The sequence below is a fragment of the Hemiscyllium ocellatum genome, chromosome 32 (assembly GCF_020745735.1).
Source record: "Hemiscyllium ocellatum isolate sHemOce1 chromosome 32, sHemOce1.pat.X.cur, whole genome shotgun sequence".
NCBI classification, from domain to species: domain Eukaryota; kingdom Metazoa; phylum Chordata; class Chondrichthyes; order Orectolobiformes; family Hemiscylliidae; genus Hemiscyllium; species Hemiscyllium ocellatum.
The window spans coordinates 15,145,134-15,163,716 of record NC_083432.1 but is presented as its reverse complement, the minus strand read 5'-3'; the positions used below and the strand labels follow the sequence as shown (position 1 = coordinate 15,163,716).

At 41.9% G+C, this 18,583-nt stretch overlaps 1 protein-coding gene across 1 annotated transcript in view; it reads left to right on the top strand.

Moving 5' to 3' along the window:
- The window catches only part of myo1d (myosin 1D), a 549,120-nt gene that overhangs the window by 207,762 nt on the left and 322,775 nt on the right, over positions 1–18,583 (top strand). Inside the window, exon 16 of the mRNA XM_060849058.1 lies at positions 16,509–16,716. Within this exon, the coding sequence (XP_060705041.1) occupies positions 16,509–16,716 (208 nt within the window). The remainder of the gene's footprint in view (positions 1–16,508; positions 16,717–18,583) is intronic.

Sequence of the window (18,583 nt, the reverse complement as noted above, 5' to 3'; positions counted from 1 at the left end):
CTTTCTGTGTTTGGGCATGGACCTTTCAACAGTTGAGAAATTATGAATAGTCCTGAATGTTGTGCAATCATCAGCAAACATCCCAAATTCTGAACCTATGGATGAACTGAAGATAGTTAAATCTTGGACACTATCCTGAGAAGATCCTGCAGAAATGCATTCAGCTTCGAGTTTTGAGAAGATTTGTAGCTTAGCTTGAGGTTTCTGGCTGTAGGTTTGCTCACTGAGCTGGAAGGTTCATTTTCAGACGTTTTGTCACCATACTAGGCAACCTCTTCAGTGAGCCTTCGGATGAAGCACTGATTGTGTCACCCACTTTCTATTTATGTGTTTGCTTGGGTTTGTGATGTCATTTCCTGTGGTGTTGTCATTTCCTGTTCTTTTTCTCAGTGACTTGGATCCCATTTACCACACAATGTGTTTGTTGTTGAGTTCCAGTTGGAATGCCATGCTTCTTGGAACTCTCATGCATGTCTCTGTTTAGCATGTCCTAGGATGTATGTGTTGTCCTAGTTGAAGTGGAGTCCTTCCTCATCCATATGTAAGGGTAATAGTGAGAGAGGGTCATGTCTTTTTGTGCCTAGTTGATGTCCATGTATCCTGGTGGCTAGTAACACCAACAGTAGCAAATGAACTTGAAAGATCCTGTACAGACAGCAAGCAAAACTAATGCCAGTTACAAAATACCTGGACAAACAGGCAGAAATCTGGCTACCAGGATACATGAACATCAACTAGCCACAAAAAGACATGACCCACTCTCGCTAGCATCCTTACATATGGATGAGGAAGGACACCACTTTGACTCAATATTTTTTCCCAATACCTTGATGTTTTCCAAACCTATGACCTACAGCAGCAGGTGCAGTGGAATAGCATCACTTCCATTTCTCTTCCAAGTTGCGCACCATGCCATAATGGACATATAAAGTTACTCTTTAATCACAGTGTCAAATTCGTAGATTCTGACCAAATAGTATTCTGGGAGTATTGACTCCAAGCGAACTCCAGGTCAAGAAAGTGATGCACCACAAGCTTCTGGAAGGCATATAGGAATGGACAAAGCAGGTTAATCATACTTGTGATGTTAGTTTCTCAAGAATTTAAATTTTTAAAACAAAAATCTGTTGATCTCAATTTTGAAAGCTCCAATTATTACATCATTTACAACTGCTTTTTGTGGAGCAAATTCCATGTTTCAGCTTGGCTTCTGTTTGATTCCACTTTTAAATGGTAGATGTCTTCTATGTGCTTGTTTATGACGCCTTCTATTTTGAATACTTTTAATATTTAAACACCTTGGTTTGATGACTTCGTCTATCTCTTATATTCAGGTTTATAAAATCTCTCCTGATAATTTGATGCCCTTTATGAAAGCCTAGACAAGTTCCACTACTTCGCCAGGAAGCATTAGAGTGTTGACAGATTGTTAAGTCATCACAGTCATATTTAGTTTGGTCTTTACAATATCCACTTTCTAAGAGAGACAGTGATTTGGGTCTGCAAAGTCCTGTGATAAGCACCTCAGAATGCATCTTTTTGCACATTGTTAAATTTACAAGTCAATATGTGGCAAGTTCATGGAACTTAAAGACTTTTTTCAGGAAGACTTTAACTGTCCATTAAAACTAAATACTACATTTTAAAGAGGAAGAGTAGTATCTCTCAAGAAATATGAAAATGAGGCTGTACACATCAACAGAAGGGGTAATGGTAGGCTGTAAAATACAGAGCATGATCTTCCTTGTGTCTCTGCGTCTCCTCTAATGTTAAATTAAAACTAAAGAATGCATAAGGAAAAGGTCAGTCCTTGGCCTGCTGCATCCCACACATATTTATATATTCAGTCAGTTCTCCTCCATATGGACCTCAGCTTGTTTTTAATCCTGACTTGAAATACAAGATAATCCTCCCGTTTCAATTCATGTTGGTTCAGGCTCTTGAACCTTCTGACTTTTCTGACAGGAGGTAACCACCTCTCCAACCTTACCTGGAAATATCTCTACATGTAACCTTCAGTCTAAATTTCTAAAATATCTTTTGTCAGCACAACTTTTGCCAATCCCAGGAACTAATTGCAGTATTGCTACTGTCCTGTCTGAACCAGCTGAGATTGAATCAGAATCTTTCCAGCTGGGTATTATAAACTACATACTATAAAGACTGAACCCACTGGGGAATCCTGAATGATCATCCTTAACCTGGCGTGACAAGCACTTCTGAGCATACAGACTCCCACTTAGGCCATTGACATTGATTACAGACAGCCCCTTATTTTGCACAAATGGCACTAACATTTATCATTAGCATTGAAATCAATCGCAAAAGCGGAACTTAACATTGAAAATATACTAACTATGTGGTGCAGTTGAGTATTTACTGATTTAAAACTGTTCTTCATCTTGGGAAGTTACACAATCAGTTGTGCATTTTCTTCAAATTCAGAATGGGGAAGGAAACTGCAGGAGTTGGGAACAATTAAAAGTGGAGTTTATTCAAAGACCAGCTACTTATGTTAGGGTGAGATGTGATGGTTCAGTTACGGTGTTTGAGAGTTACAAGCTAGCCAGGAAAGACCTAAACAGAGAACCAAGAAGAGCCAGGAGGGGACATGAGAAATCATTGGTGGATAGGATCAAGGTAAACGCGAAGGCTTTCTTGAGCTATATCAGGACTATAAGAATGACTAAAGTAAGATTAGGGCCAATCAAGCATAGTAATGGGAAGTTATATGTGGAGTCAGAGGAGATAAGGGAAACGCTAAATGAATACTTTTCGTCAGTATTCACACTAGAAAAAGACAGTGTGATTGAGGAGAATACTGAGATACAGGCTACTAGACTAGATGGGATTGAGGTGCATAGGAGGAGGTGTTAGCAATTCTGGAAAGTGTAAAAATATTTAAGTCCCCTGGGCTGGATGGGATTTATCCTAGGATTCTCTGGGAAGTCAGGGAGGAGTTTGCTGAGCCTTTGACTTGATCTTTATGTTGTCATTGTCTACAGGAAGAGTGCCAGAAGACTGGAGGATAGCAAATATTCTTCCCTTGTCCAAGAAGGGGAGTAGAGACAATCCTGGAAACTATAGACCTGTGAGCCTTACTTCAGTTGTGGGTAAAATGTTGGGAAGGGTTATAAGAGATAGGATTACTATTCATCTCTAGATGATTGTAAATCCGAAGTTGATTAGGAATAGTCAAACATAGTTTTGTGAAGGGTAGGTCGTGCCTCACGAATCTTATTGGCCTCTTTAAGAAGATGACCAAACAGCTGGATGAGGGTAAAGTGGTTGATGTGGTGTATATGGATTTCAGTAAGGCATTTGATAAGGTACCCTCTGGTAGGCTATTGCACAAAATATGGAGGCATAGGATTGAGGGTGATTTCGCAGTTTGGATCAGTAATTGACTAGCGGAAAGAAAACAGAGGGTGGTGGTTGATTGGAAATGTTCAGTAACCAGTGGTGTGCCACAAGGATCTGTTTTAGGTCCGCTGTTGTTAGTCATTTTTATAAATGACTTGGATGAGGGCATAGAAGAATGGGTTAGTAAATTTGCAGATAACACTAAGGTCAGTAGAGTTGTAGATCTATGTCCCTTTGTAACCTACAAAGGACGTTGTAGGTTACAAAGGGACATAGATAAGCTGCAGAGCTGGGATGAGAGGTGGTAAATGGAGTTTAATGTGAAAAAGTGAGAGGTGATTCACTTTGGAAGGAGCAACAGGAATAAAAAGTACTGGTCAAATAGTAAGAGTCTTGGTAGTTAGATAAGCAGAGAGATTTCTGTGTCAGTGTGCAGATTCTTGAAAGTTGCCACCCAGGTTGATCGGGTTGTTAAGAAGGCATAAGGTGTGTTAGCTTTTATTAGTAGAGGGATTGAGTTTTGGAGCCATGAGATCAAACTGCAGCTGTACAAAACTCTGGTGTGGCCACATTTGGAGTATTGTATATTGTTCTGGTCACCACATTATAGGAAGGATGTGGAAGCTTTGGAAAGGGTTCAAAGGAGATTTACTAGAATGTTGCCTGGTATGGATGGAAGGGCTTATGAGGAAAGGCTGAGGGACTTGAGGCTGTTTTCGTTAGAGAGAAGAAGGTTGAGAGGCGACTTGATTGAGACATTTAAGATAATCAGAGGGTTAGATAGGGTGGACAGTGAGAACCTTTTTCCTTTGATTGTGATGGCTAGCCTGAGGGGACATAGCTTTAAATTGAGGGGTGATAGATATAGGACAGATGTCAGAGTTAGTTTCTTTTCTTAGAGGGTAATAGGGGTGTGGAACGCACTGCCTGCAACAGTAGTAGACTGGCCAACTTTAAGGGCATTTAAATGGTCATTGGATGGGCACATGGATGAGAATGGAATGGTGTAGGTTAGATGGGCTTCAGATTATTTCCACAGGTCAGCGCAACATTGGGGGCCAAAGGGCCTGTAGTGCGCTGTAAAGTTCTATGTGCTAGGAGGTAGTTAAAAGTTTCTACTGTCAGAAGTTTTTTATTTCCTGATTGCCTTCTATGAATTTTTTATGGGATATGGCTATCATTGAAAAGGCCAGCAAGTGTTTCCCTCCCTAACTATATTTGTTAAGATGGTGGTAAGATGTCTTCTTGAATGTGGCTGTCCATCTTGTTCACAGTGCCATGCAAAAGAGCATTCTGTGATTTTGATCCAGTCACAGGGAAGGAATGGTGCTATAGTTCCAAGTCATGATGGTCGTGGCTGGAAGGGAGCCTGCATCTGGCGATGTTCCCCTGTGACTGTCCCACTACGTGGTGCAGTTTTGGAAGCTGCTGTCAATGCAGAGTTGCTGCGGGGCAGATTGTATACTGCACACTCCTGTCTCTTGTGTTACTAGAGGGAGTGAATGTTTGAGGTGGTGAGCAGGGAGCAGATCAAGTGGATTGATTTGTTTGAGGTAGTCTTGGGCTTCTTGAGTATTGTTCAAGCTGCGTTGATTTGGCCAAATGGAAAGTGCAGTTTTCCATCACATTCCTGATTTGCACAAAGATGATAGGACAAAACTCTGGGAGGATAGGAAGTTAATTATTTGCTCCACATTTCCAGGCTTCTGACATGTTTTGGTAGCAGCACTCTCTGTTCTGGTCAGGGATAATTCCAAATATTATAATAGGGGGGAATTCGATGATAGCACTGTCAAGGGAAGCTGTTAGACATTCTGGTTAGAAATAATTTTTGCCCAGCGTTTTTGTAGTGTCAAATGTACTGACCAATTATCAGCCCAAACTTGAATGTTGTCCAGACCCTGCTCCATTTGAACAAGGACTGTTTTAGTATCTGAAGAGTTGTGAATGGTGCTGAGTATTGTGCAATCATCAGCAAACATCTCCACTTGTGACCTTATGATGAAGAGAAGGTAATTGATAAAGAAAAGTGAAGACGGGTGGACCTAAGAGACGATTTTGAACAACCCCTGCAGCAATGTGTTGGAACGAAGAAGTTTGACCTCCAGCACCATCAATCTTAGCTATGTTTGCAACCAGTGGAGTGGCTTTCCGTGACACTCATTGACTTGAATTTAGCTAGAGATTTTTAAGCCCACACTCATGGCCTTGATGTCAAGGCCAGTCAATCTTGCTTCACCTCTGGGGTTCAATCCATTTTTCCATTTTTTGAACAAAGATGAAGCTGAGGGAACCTGGTAGAACCCAAACTGAGCAATAGTGAGCGAATTATTACTGTATCAGTATCATTTACAGCATTGATAGACAATAGGTGCAGGAGTAGGCTCTTCAAGCCAGCACCACAATTCATTATGATCATGGCTGATCATCTACAATTAGTATCCTGTTCTTGCCTTTTCACCATGACCCTTGGTTCCACTACCTTTAAGAGCTCTATCCATCTCTTTCTTGAAATTATCCAGAGACTTGGCCTCCACTGCCTTCTGGGGCAGAGTATTCCATACACCCACCAGTCTCTGGGTGAAGAAGTCTCTCCTCAACTCTGTTTGTTTGAAATGGCCTAACCCTTATTTTTAAATTGTGTCCTCTGGTTTGGGACTCACCCATCAGTGGAAACATGCTTCCTGCCTCCAGAGTGTCCAATCCTTTAATAACCTTATACATCTCAATCAGATCCCCTCTCATCCTTCTAAACTCAAGCGTATACAAGCCAGGTCACTCCAATCTTTCAACATATGATATCCCGGCCTTCTGGGCATTGACCTTGTGAACCTACATTGCACTCCCTCAAGAGCCAGAATGTTCTTCCTCAAATTTGGAGACCAAAACTACACGAAGATGGTGACACTATCAGGTTTCATTTCTTGAAATAATGTCTTGAATCAAATTGGTCAAATACTGGTATCTGCAATATCTTGCTGAATCCGAAGGGACTTGATGGGGTGATTCTGAGAGGCTGTTATCTTTTTGAGTGTGGGAATCGAATACCTGGGAAAAAAGTTTAACAATTAGCAGTTCCTCATTTAAATCTGAGATGAGAATTAGTTACTGAAGGGAAAAAAACTGCGGATGCTGGAAATCTGAGATAAGAACAGAAATTGCTGGAAAATCTCAGCAGATCTGGCAGCATCTGTGGAGAGAAATCAGAGTTAAACTTCGGATCTTGTTACCCTTCTTCAGAACTTCAACCTTTTGTGAATTTGGTAGTCTGTGAAATTCTCTACCTGAAGGAACATTGGAGGCCGAGTCAGGGCTGAGTTGGATAGATTTTTGACGGAAAAGAGTTTTGAGGTTTATGGTGGGGTGGGGTGGAGGGGTGCAGACAGCAACATGGAGTTGAAGCAGCAATGACATCAGTCGTGATCTTATCGAATGATGGAGTAGGCATGGCAAATTCCTGCTCCTCATTGCTGTTCTTGTATGAGCCGAGGACATCGGAAGGAAATTACATTAGATCATCCACTTACGAGTCTGGTCAAAGATGGTTGCAAAATATTTCAGTCTGGTCTCTTGCATAAACTAACAAAATAATAAACAATAAAGCTGTATTAAATTGAAACGATAAAAGAAGTACTTTAGTTGTTAACAACACTGATAGTTGATTGACATCACCACACAACTACTTCAACTACCATTAGGGGAGGAAGTCAGAAAGTGTAGACTGAACAGGTTCAGGCAGCTGTTGGTGTGTTGCTAGCAAATGGATTAATTACCTCATTGATACAAATGAGTAGGGATTTGCTATTTCATTCTTTTTGGAACATCAGCTTCCATTATATGCACTACATTCTGTTCATTTTCTTTTTGTTCATAACCATCAAAAATGAAACTCTACATTACTGTTTCAAGTTAATTTGACTGAACATAAGCAAAAACAAAGAAAAGACACATTTTATTTATTTAAATGTATTTAACAAGCACTTATTTATGCATTTCCTTACTGTATATTAGAATTTTTTTTATTGAGCATTGTGCTAATGCAGCTCTTTGTCCACCCAAATGCACACAAGCATATTCTAAACTCCTGACAATTATTTGTTCTTGTTACAATGTCTGCTGCTAAAATAGAGGTTCACTTAATGTGACAAAATACACTGATCCAGTCTGTTGATTATTATGGGAATGCTTCACTAGCAAAAAAATAATGAAGCAGATGGTGCTCTGCGTCAACACGACATGGACTGCTGGGATGCATTAACAATGTGTTCCAATACAGCATGGAATAATTGTCTGTTGTTATAGTGGGAATGGCCTGCACAAGTCAGCAAGCAGCACAAGTTAATTCTTTAAGGTGCGCATTTGATATCTTGTTTTGCTGTATTTTGACTTGGTTTTTGAGTTGAAATAAGAAGCACGCTGATTTGGATGAATGCTGAAATAATTTGGTGATTCATTCTGCATTTTCTTTTAGTCTTTTCTCCTGATGCCCTGGAGACATTCTGAGGGGCCGTGAGATTTTCCCACCCTCTAATACCTTGCCAACATTTGCCATGTGTGAGTTGGCAGCTTATTTGACAGCTTGAGTCTGTTTTTGTTCTTGCCCAACATACTTTTTTTTATTTAATTCATGCCTCTCAGCATTGGTGTGTTCGAGAATGAAACTCTGTCTTCTTTTCTATTTTTCCTTACCATTGATTACCATATACATTGCCTGTTGTAACCTCTGTAGCAATTTTAAAATGTTGTACTTGGGGTTTGGATGTTGCTGCCCCTAATTGTCCTGGGGAAGGTGGTAGTGAGCTACTGCAGTCCTTGGGGTGTAAGGACATCCTCAGCTCTGGTAGGGAAGGTGTTGCAGGGTTTTAACCATTGATAGTGAAGCCATGTCAATATTATTCCAAATCAGGATGGTATGTGACTTGGAGGGAACCTTCAAGGTGATGGTGTTCCCATGCATCAGCTATTACAGCCATTATATTTATATGGTTGGTTGAGTTCAATTTCTAGTCAGTGGTAACCTCAGGATGTTGATAGTGGGGGATTCTGTGATTGGTACTGCCTTTGTACAGCAAGAAGGTTTGGTTATATATTCTCTCTCTGGTTGGAGATGGGTCATTGCCTGGCATTTTTGTTGTTTGAATGCTACTTTCTACTTATCAACCCAAACCTGGATTTATTCGAGTCTTGCAGCATATGGACACAGATGGATTTGGTATCTGAGATTTTGTGAATGGTGGTGAAGATTGCGCACCCAGCAGCAAATATCTCCATTTACGACCTTATAATGGAGGGAAGATCATTGATAAAGTGGCTAAAGATGATCGGGCTGAGGACAATACCCTCAAACTTTTACAGCGATGTCCTGTGAATGCAATGAGTGACCTCCAACAACCACAAACATCTTCCTTTGTGTTAGTTATGATTTCAACCAGTGGAGAATTTTCCCTCTAATTTCCATTGACTTCCGTTTTGCTAACAGTTCTTGATGCTGCGATCATTTCAATGCTGCCTTGATGTCAAGGGCAGTTACTGTCACCTCCCATCCAGAGTTTAGAGCTTCTTTCAATGTTTAAACCAAGGCTGTAATGACACTGATATTAGTAAGTAGTTTATTCCATTGCAAATGCTGCTTGATGGTATCATCAAGACCTCTTGCATCACTTGGTTGATAGAGAGAACGCTGATAGGGCAATAATTACCTATTTGGAATTGCCCTGCTTTTTATACTTGATGCGTATATTGCCGGGTAGATTAGATTCCTGACAGTGTGGAAATAAGCTGTTCGGCCCAACCAGTCCACACCAACCCTCTGAAGAGTAACCCACCCATACCCATTTAGCATGGTCAATTCACCTGAGCCACCATGCGCCTAGATTTCAGTATTGATAGAACGCAGCTGGTTCCGGAGTATAAGTCTTCAGTACAATGCACCTATTGCTATGGGCAATTTAGCATGGTCAGTTCACTTGATATGCACGTCATTGCACTGTGGGAGGAAACCCATCAGACACAAGGTGAATGTGCAAACTCCACACAGGCAGTCGCCTGAGGCTGGAATTGAACCTGGGACCCTGGTGCTGTGAGGCAGCAGTGCTAACCACTGAGCCACCGTGCCCCGTAGATGTTAGTATTGACTAGAACGCAGCTTGTTCTGGAGTATAAGTCTTCAGTACAATTGTTGGGGTTTTTTTGGGTCCATGATCTATGCAGTATCTAGTGCAATCAGCCATTACTTGATGTGTTAGGAAGTGAATCAAATTGGTGGAAGGCTGGAAGAAAAACAGAAATTGCCAGAGAAACTCAGTAGTTCTGAAGAAGAGTCATAAGATGCACAGCACGGAAATAGACCCTTCGCTTCAACATGTCCATGCCGACCAGTTATCCCAACCCAATCTAGTCTCATCTGCCAGCACCCGGTCCATATCTCTCCTCCACTTCCTCTGGCAGCTCCTCCATATACTTACCACCCTCTGTGTGAAAATGTTGCCCCTTTAGTCTCTTTTATATCTTTCCCCTCACACCCTAAAATTAAGTCCCCTAGTTCTGAACTCCCCCACCCCAGGGAAAAGACTTTGTCTATATATCCTATCCATGCCCATTATGATTTTATAAACCTCTATGATGTCACCCCTCAGCCTCCGCTGCTCTGGGGAAAACAGCCCTAGCCTATTCAACCTCTCCCTATAGCTCAAACCCTCCAACCCTGGCAACATCCTTGCAAGGGTCCTGAAAAGATTTACAAGTTTGCAACATCCTTCTGATGGGCAGGAGACCAGAATTGCACGCTATATTCCAACAGTGGCCTAACCAATATCCTTTACAGCTGCAACATGACCTCCAAATTCCTATACTCAGTGCTCTGATTCATCAAGCAAAGCATACCAAATGCCTTCTTCACTATCCTATCTACCTGTGACTCCACTTTCAAGGAGCTATGAACCTGCACTCCAAGGTCTCTTTGTTCAGCAACACTCCCTAGGACCTTACCATTAAGTGTATAAGTCCTGCTAAGATTTGCTTTCCCAAAATGCAGTACCTCGCATCTATCTGAATTAAATTCCATCTGCCACTCCTCACCCCATTAGCCCATCTGATCAAGATCCTGTTGTAATCTGAGGTAACCCTCTTCACTGTCCACTGCACCTCCAATTTTGGTGTCATCTGCAAACATACTAATTAAACCTCTTATGCTCACATCCAAATCATTAATATAAATGATGAAAAGTAGTAGACTCAGCACCGATCCTTGTGGCACTCCACTGGTCACAGGCCTCCAGTCTGAAAAACAACCCTCCACCACCATCCTCCGTCTTCTACCTTTTGAGCCAGTTGTTGTGTATCCAAATGGCTAGTTCTCTCTCTATTCCATGAGATCTAACCTTACTAACCAGTCTCCCATGGGGAACCTTGTCGAACACCTTACTGAAGTCCATATAGATCACCTCTATCACTGTGCCCTTACAAATCCTCTTTGTTACTACTTCAGAAAAACTCAATCAAGTTTGTGAGACATGATTTCCCATGCACAAAGCAATGTTGACTATCCCTAATCAGTCCTTGCCTTTCCAAATACATGTACATCATGTCCCTCAGGATTCCCTCCAACAACTGGCCCACCATTGACATCAGGCTCACTGGTCTGTAGTTCCCTGGCTGGTCCTTACGATTTTCCTTAAACATTGGCACCATGTTAGTCACTGGACTCAAAATGTTAACTGTTGCTTTCGTTTCACAGATGCTGCCAGACCTGTTGAGTCTCTCCGTCAAGTTCTGTTTTTGTTTCAGATCTCCTGTATCCACAGTTCTTTGTTTTTTGTTAGGTGGGAGACTGGCATTTGTGATTCTTGGGACCTCGGGAGAAGGCCAAGATGAGTCTCCACTCAACACTTGTGGGCTGATAATGGATACAAATACTTCAGCTTTTTCTTTTGCACTGATGTTCTAGGCTTCCTCATTATTGAGGAGCCTCTGCTTCTCCCCGTTAGTTGTCCACTGGATGGTGGCAGCATTGCAGGTTTAAATCTGTTTCATTGCTTGTTTAATTGCTTAGCCCTGGCTATTGGCAACTCCAGCTGCTGCAGTTGACTGATGCTTAGAGGTTCTTACAAGCTCTATAGACAAAAGTAAAGAAAGCAAGGTGAATGCACAAACTGGTAATAGCACAGGGAGCCATTAAGGTGAGAGAAGGAGAAATGTAGTTGTAGTGGGCAGTATAATTAGGGGGACTGCCTAGTACCAGGGTTTATGTTGCTGCCTCAGGGCTGGAAAGGAACTTGGAGATAGAGAAGGAGGATCTGATAGTCATTGTCCACAGTGATACCAATGTCACTGGTAGACACCAAAAAGGAGGTTCTGCTGCAAGATTTTCACTAATTAGGAGCAAAATTGAAAAGCAGGAGTCCCAAGATCGTAATCTCCAATAGTAATGATAGGGTGGGGACTCTGATGATTGTCCATTGTGCCTCATGGATGTCCAGCTTTAACTCTGTTCAAAGTCTGTTCCATTTGGCATGGTGGTGGTGCCCACAGGCTATCCTCACTGTGAAGATGGGACTTTGCTACAACAAGGGCTGTCATGGTTGGATGCGTCTGTAACAGAGAATGACAAGGCCAAGCTCAAACTAGACCAGACTAACAGCTGTGTCCTTTAGAACTCAACCAGCCAGTCACTCAAGGTGCTACTGAGCCACTCTTGGTCATTGAAGACCCCAACCTGAGTACGTTCTGTTCCCTTGCTGCTCCCATTGCCTAATTCAAATGTATTCAAACAGGAGTGTTGATACATCAGCCAGGGCAGCGTAGAATGTGATCATTAGTTGGAGGTTTCCATGCTTTTCTTCGCATGATGTCATCAGATTTCACTGGGAGATGTGGAATCCATGTAGAAGACATCTAATGCATCTCCTTGCTGACTCGGTACCACTGTTCTGCCACCACTGAAGGAACAGAGCATCCATTGATCATGACAGTGATGTTTGGGACACTGTCTGTTAGACTCTGAGTATGATTGTCAGGTTGCTGCTTCTCAGGTCTCTGGGACAGTTCCCAATTTTAGCACAAACTCCTAGACACTGATAAGGAGGTGGGGCCAACAGGCCTGTGTTTGCCTTGTCTTTTTCAGAGTCTAATTGCCTGGCTCTGCCATCAATTTGTCTGCTGCTGAAGTCTCATCCAATGTCTTTGTTGCCCCGAGACTTGACTTTTCCAATGTGCTTTTGGCCAGCCTTTGAGCCTTCCATATTTTACCCTCAAAGATGAGGTTTGTCCAAAACACTCTGGCTCTCGTCCAATCACCCCAGTGTTCACTGGCATGGTTTGACACTCTGTTTAGCAGCAGGTTGATTTTTAAAATGTTCTAAATCCCTCCATGGCTTCATCTCTTCCCATCCCTTTAGTCTCAGTCAGATCAAAGTCTTCTGAATTTCTGTCCCTGCCACAGAACTGAAGCCACTCTTGTCAAAGTCAGAAATAAGATCCTGTGTGACAGTGACATGGGTAAGCTTCCTCTCCTTTTCCTCCTTGACCTGCCTACATCCTTCAGTTCCAACAACACTCGGAGCTTAAACCGTCCAGGGCAAGATAGCCTTCTTTATTGGTACTGTATCCACAGATATTGGATCCTTCCAGCACTCCCACATAATAGCAACAGTGTTTACCATCTACAAGGTGCACTGCAGAAATTTTCCAAGGCTCCTTCGAGCATATCCACAACCATCTAAAAGGACAAGGGCAGCAGACGCATGGTAACATTGCCACCTGCAAGTTCTCCTCCAAGCCACTCACCATTCTGCTCAGGAATATATCACTATTCCTTTGTCATCTGGTTAAACCTGGGGAGCTCCGTCGCTGGCAGCTCACTGCCATCGTCAGGAGGACAAATAAGGGTAGGAAATAAATGCTAGTCCAACCAGTGAAGCCATAAAGCACTGAATTTTAAAGAAAAGTCCCAGGATGTTGCTGCAGGAGTACCTCAGTATGTGCCTTAATATCCAACCGTCTTCAGCTGTTTTGTTAACGACACTTTCTCTATAATAATGTCAGATGTTGACCTATTTGCTGCTGATTGCACAATGTTCTAAACCGCTCATGCACTAAAGCAAATATTATCAAATGGCAAGACCTAGACAACCTTGGGCTGATAAGTGGCAAGTAACATTTGCATCTCTGAAATGTCAGGTCATGTCCATCTCCAGCAAGGGAGAATCTGTCTCCCATGGCATTATGGTCATCAAGTCACCCAATATCAAAGTCCAGTGTGTTACCATTGAAAACAAACTGAACTAGACTCATCACATAAATACTATAGCTACAAGCATAGGTCAGATGCTAGAAATTCTGCAACAAGTAACTCACTCGTTGCTTCCCAAAGTTTATTGACTATCTACAAAGCACAAGCGAGGTGTAATTCTCTCCACTTGCCTGGACAAGTGCAGCTTCAACAATACACAAATAGCTCAACATCATCCAGGACCATGTTTACACATTCTACCACCAGTGTTTATCATCAACAAGCTGAATTGTAGCAACTTTGCAGATCTCATAGAGTCATAGAGATGTACAACATGGAAACAGACCCTTCAGTCCAACTCATCCATACTGACCAGATATCCCATCCTAGTCACATCTGCCAGCATCCGGCCTATATCACTCCAAACCTCTCTTAATCATATACCCATCCAGATGCCTTCTAAATGTTGCAATTGTACTAGCCTCCACCACTTCCTCTTGCAGCTCATTCCATACACACAGCACCCTCTGTGTGAAAACATTGCCTCTTAGGTTTCTTCTATCTTTCCCCTCTCACCTTAAACCGAAATCCATCTAGTTCTGGACTCCCCCACCCCAAGGGAAAAGACTTTGTCTATTTATCCTACCCATGCCCCTCATGATTTTGTAAACCTCTATAAGGTCACCCCTCAGCCTCCGATGCTCCATGGAAAACAGCCCTAGCCTATTCAACTTCTCCCTAATGCTCAAATCCTCCAACCCTGGCAACATCCTTGTAAATCTTTTCTGAACCCTAGCAAGTTTCACAACATCCTTCCGGCAGGAAGGAGATCAGAATTTCAGCAACGTTCCAACATTGGCCTAACCGATGTCCTGTACAGCCGCAACATGACCTCCCAGCTCCTGTACTCAATACTCTGACCAATAACTGAAAGTATACCAAACACCACCTTCACTATCCTATCTACCTATGACTCCACTTTCAAGAAGCTATGAACCTGCACTCCAAGGTCTCTTTGGTCAGCAACACTCCGTAGGACCTAACCATTAAGTGTATAAGTCCTGCTAAGATTTGCTTTCCCAAAATGCAGCACGTCACATTTATCTAACTTAAACTCCATCTGCCACTTCTCAGCCCATTGGCCCATCTGGTCAAGATCCCATTGTAATCTGAGGTAATCCTCTTTGCTGTCCACTACACCTCCAATTTTGGTGTCATCTGCAAACTTACTAACTGTACCTCTTATGCTCGCATCCAAATCATTTATATAAATGATGAAAAGTAGAGGGCCCAGCACCGATCCTTGTGGCACTCCACTGGTCACAGGCCTCCAGTCTGAGAAACAACCCTCAACCACCACCCTTTGTCTTCTACCTTTGAGCCAGTTCTGTATCCAAATGGCTAGTTCCCCCTGTATTCCATGGGATCTAACCTTGTTAACCAATCTCCCATGAGGAACCTTGTTGAATGCTTTACTGAAGTCCATATAGAACACGTCCACCATTCTGCCCTTGTCAATCCTCCTTGTTACTTCTTCAATAAACTCAATCAAGTTTATGAGACATGATTTCCCACACACAAAGCTGTATTGACTATCCCTAATCATCCTTGCCTTTCCAAATACATGTGCATCCTGTCCCTCAGGATTGCCTCCAACAACTTGCCCAATACTGAGGTCAGGCTCACTGCTCTATAGTTCCCTGGCTTGTCGTTACCATCTTTCCTAAACAGTGGCACCTCACGAGCCAATCTCCAGTCTTCCGGCACCTCACCTGTGAATATCGATGACACAAATATCTCAGTAAGAGGCCCAGCAATCACTTCCCTAGCTTCCCACAGATTTCAAGGGTACATCTGATCAGGTCCTGGGGATCTATCCACTTTTGTGTGTTTCAAGACATCCAGCACTTTCTCCTCTGTAATATGGACATTTTTCAAGATGTCACCATCTATTTCCCAACATTCTATATCATCCATGTCCTTTTCCACAGTAAATATTGATGCAAAATGCTCGTTTAGCATCTGCCCTATCCCCTTCGGCTCCACACAGAGGCTGCCTTACTGATCTTTGAGGGGGCCCTATTCTCTCCCTAGTTATTGTTTTGTCCTCAATGTATTTGTAAAAAAAATCTCTTTGGATTCTCCTTAACTCTATTTGCCAAAGCTATGATATGTCCCCTTTTTGCCCTCCTGATTTCTTTCTTAAGTATATTCCTACTGCCATTATACTCTTCTAAGGATTCACTCGATCTATCCTGACATATGTTCCTTTTTCTTAATCAAACCTTCAATTTCTTTAGTCATCCAGCATTCCCTATACCTACCGGCCTTTCCTTTCACCCCAACAGGAATATACTTTCTCTGGTCTCGTTATCTCATTTCTGAAGGCTTCCCATTTTCCAGCCGACCCTTTACCTGTGAACATTTGCCCCCAATCAGATTTTGAAAGTTCTTGCCTAATACCCTCAAATTTGGCCTTCCTCCAATTTAGAACTTCAACTTTTAGATCCGGTCTATCCTTTTCCATTACTATTTTGAAACGAATCGAATTATGGTCACTGGCGCCAAAGTGCTCCCCCACTGACACCTCAATCAATAACAGCTTGCAAAACTTGTGACTTCAGTCATGCTGAGGAACATGGGCAGCAGATGCATGAGGACTTTGTCACCTGAAATTTCCCTTCAAGCTACACACCATCCTGACTCGAAACTATCGCACTGTTCCTGCAGCAGTACAACAAAGGTGTACTACCACCACCTCAAGGCCAATGTGTTAGTGGCAATGAATGTTGGCCTCACCAGCAACGCCACACCTTTTTGAAAATAGTTTGAGTTTTGTAGTTCATTTATTTCTGCGCTGTTTCTGTATCGTTGTCCTTGGCAGTCAGAAGTGTTTCTTTTCTCACCACTTGTATAGGTATAAGATGATTTCAGAGTTCACTTGGCCAAACCATGACATGCGATCTGATCAAGAGGCTGTGAAGAAGCTGGTCGAGTGCTGCGGGTTTCAGCACGATGTGGCTTATGGGAAGACTAAGCTCTTCATTCGGACTCCAAGAACATTGTTCACGCTGGAGGATCGGCGGACACAGATGATTGAAAGGATTGTCCTCTTCCTGCAGAAGGTGAGCAAGAGACATTAATAGTGAGCAGTTCCATCACCATTACAGCATATGATAATGTAATTATTCAAGAAATGGAGTAGCAAATGTTATGTTTGATGTGATGAATCATCATAATCTGACATTATTGGAAACTGCCTTGAAAAGTAATCATATCCCACCCTCCCCAAACAAGTTGCATGTCCTTTAAATCCTGTTTACAACGTAAACCATACATAACAAATGTAAATTTTTTCAAACACTATGTAACATTTTGTTGTTGAAGTGAAATTGAGTATACTTCTGAAGCAAAGAATAAATGCTGTGTCACTTAAAAGTAAAATAATATTCTACAGAGAATTAATTCTGGCAATGTAGCCCACTTGTACGTTAGAGAAAGAGTTTTGAGCTGGCAGTATGAAGGGAAAAGGAAGGTAAAGGAGCGTTATGATCTAGCTGGGCACAAAAATCAAGAATCTTCTGTCAAACGTGTCTCTGAGTCAAATTTTGGAGTCAGAAATTTGATGGTGTGAATTGCAGAGATGATGCTTTTGCGGGTAACAGTGTTATCATTCTTGGGAAGCAACCTCAACTATTCAGGTGTTGCCAAATCACAGCTTATGCAAGAATTTATATTTATGATTTGGAGATGCTGGTGTTGGACTGGGGTGTACAAAGTTAAAAATCACACAACACCAAGTTATAAGTCCAACAGGTTTAATTGGAAGCACACTAGCTTTCGGAGAGACGCTCCTTCATCAGGTAATAGTGGAGGGCTCAAACCTAACACACAGAATTGCTATAAATTCTGTGTGTTAGGATTGAATCCTCCACTACCACTTGATGAAGGAGCATCACTCCAAAAGCTAGTGTGCTTCCAATTAAACCTGTTGGACTTATAACCTGGTGTTGTGTGATTTTTAAATTTATATTTAGTTCTTGTCCTGTCTTTTCTGGAGCCTAAATTGAGCACCCCTCATTTAGGCATTAGTCTGAATTATACCCTTCCCCTTAGTCAGCTGAATGAACTGATACTCCGGACAGGTTCATAATCTCAGAATTTGGGCACTTTATCGATTAACCTCTTCTTCGTAGTCTGTACTTAACTTTTATTTGACAACATGGGTTTCTCATCTGATAATTGGTCGTCTGTACAACCACCATGCCTGTTTTGCTACACTTCAGTTGTTACACATGCTGACATGACTCATGCCACATTTATCACACCCGCTGACTTGCTGTAAGGCAGTACTGTTTTGGTGCACAAACAGAAGGATATACAAATAAATTTGTTGCACCTTGTACCCAAAATAGTAATTGGCCAGTGGTTTGTTTGAGGACATCCTTAGGAATTTATTCTTAAGTTTTAATGTTGCGGACTCTTTAATTGCAGCTGGATTAAAACCAACTGGTGAATCTGTACTGGCATCCAATGAAGGCTGGCTAGTTTTCCGGCGTGGGATGAATTTGATCTATTTGTGTGTTTTGTTTTCTTTCTGTTTCTCTCCATCTGTCTCTCAATGTATTTACATATAATTCAGCTACTTTGTCAGTAATTTATCTTATGCAATTAGAGCTTTCCAGATGAATGCTATCACCACAAATTTTGTCTAAAAGTATCAGAATTGAGGCTGAATTTCATGTTGCCCACTGTTTCCTCAGATTAGGAATTACAGCTAACTCAGTAATGAGCTGATGTTTATATCTGCAATTAAATGCTTCTGTATCACACTGTGCACTAATACAAAGTTAGGGATACAGAGCATATCTAATTACAAAAAAGATTGAAAATTCAGCTTGAACTTCTATTAACAACAGCACAAATCTTTTATGTACTCTTCAATTTAGTAATTCTATTACACTGTTATGTGTTAACTGTAAAGTCGCTTTC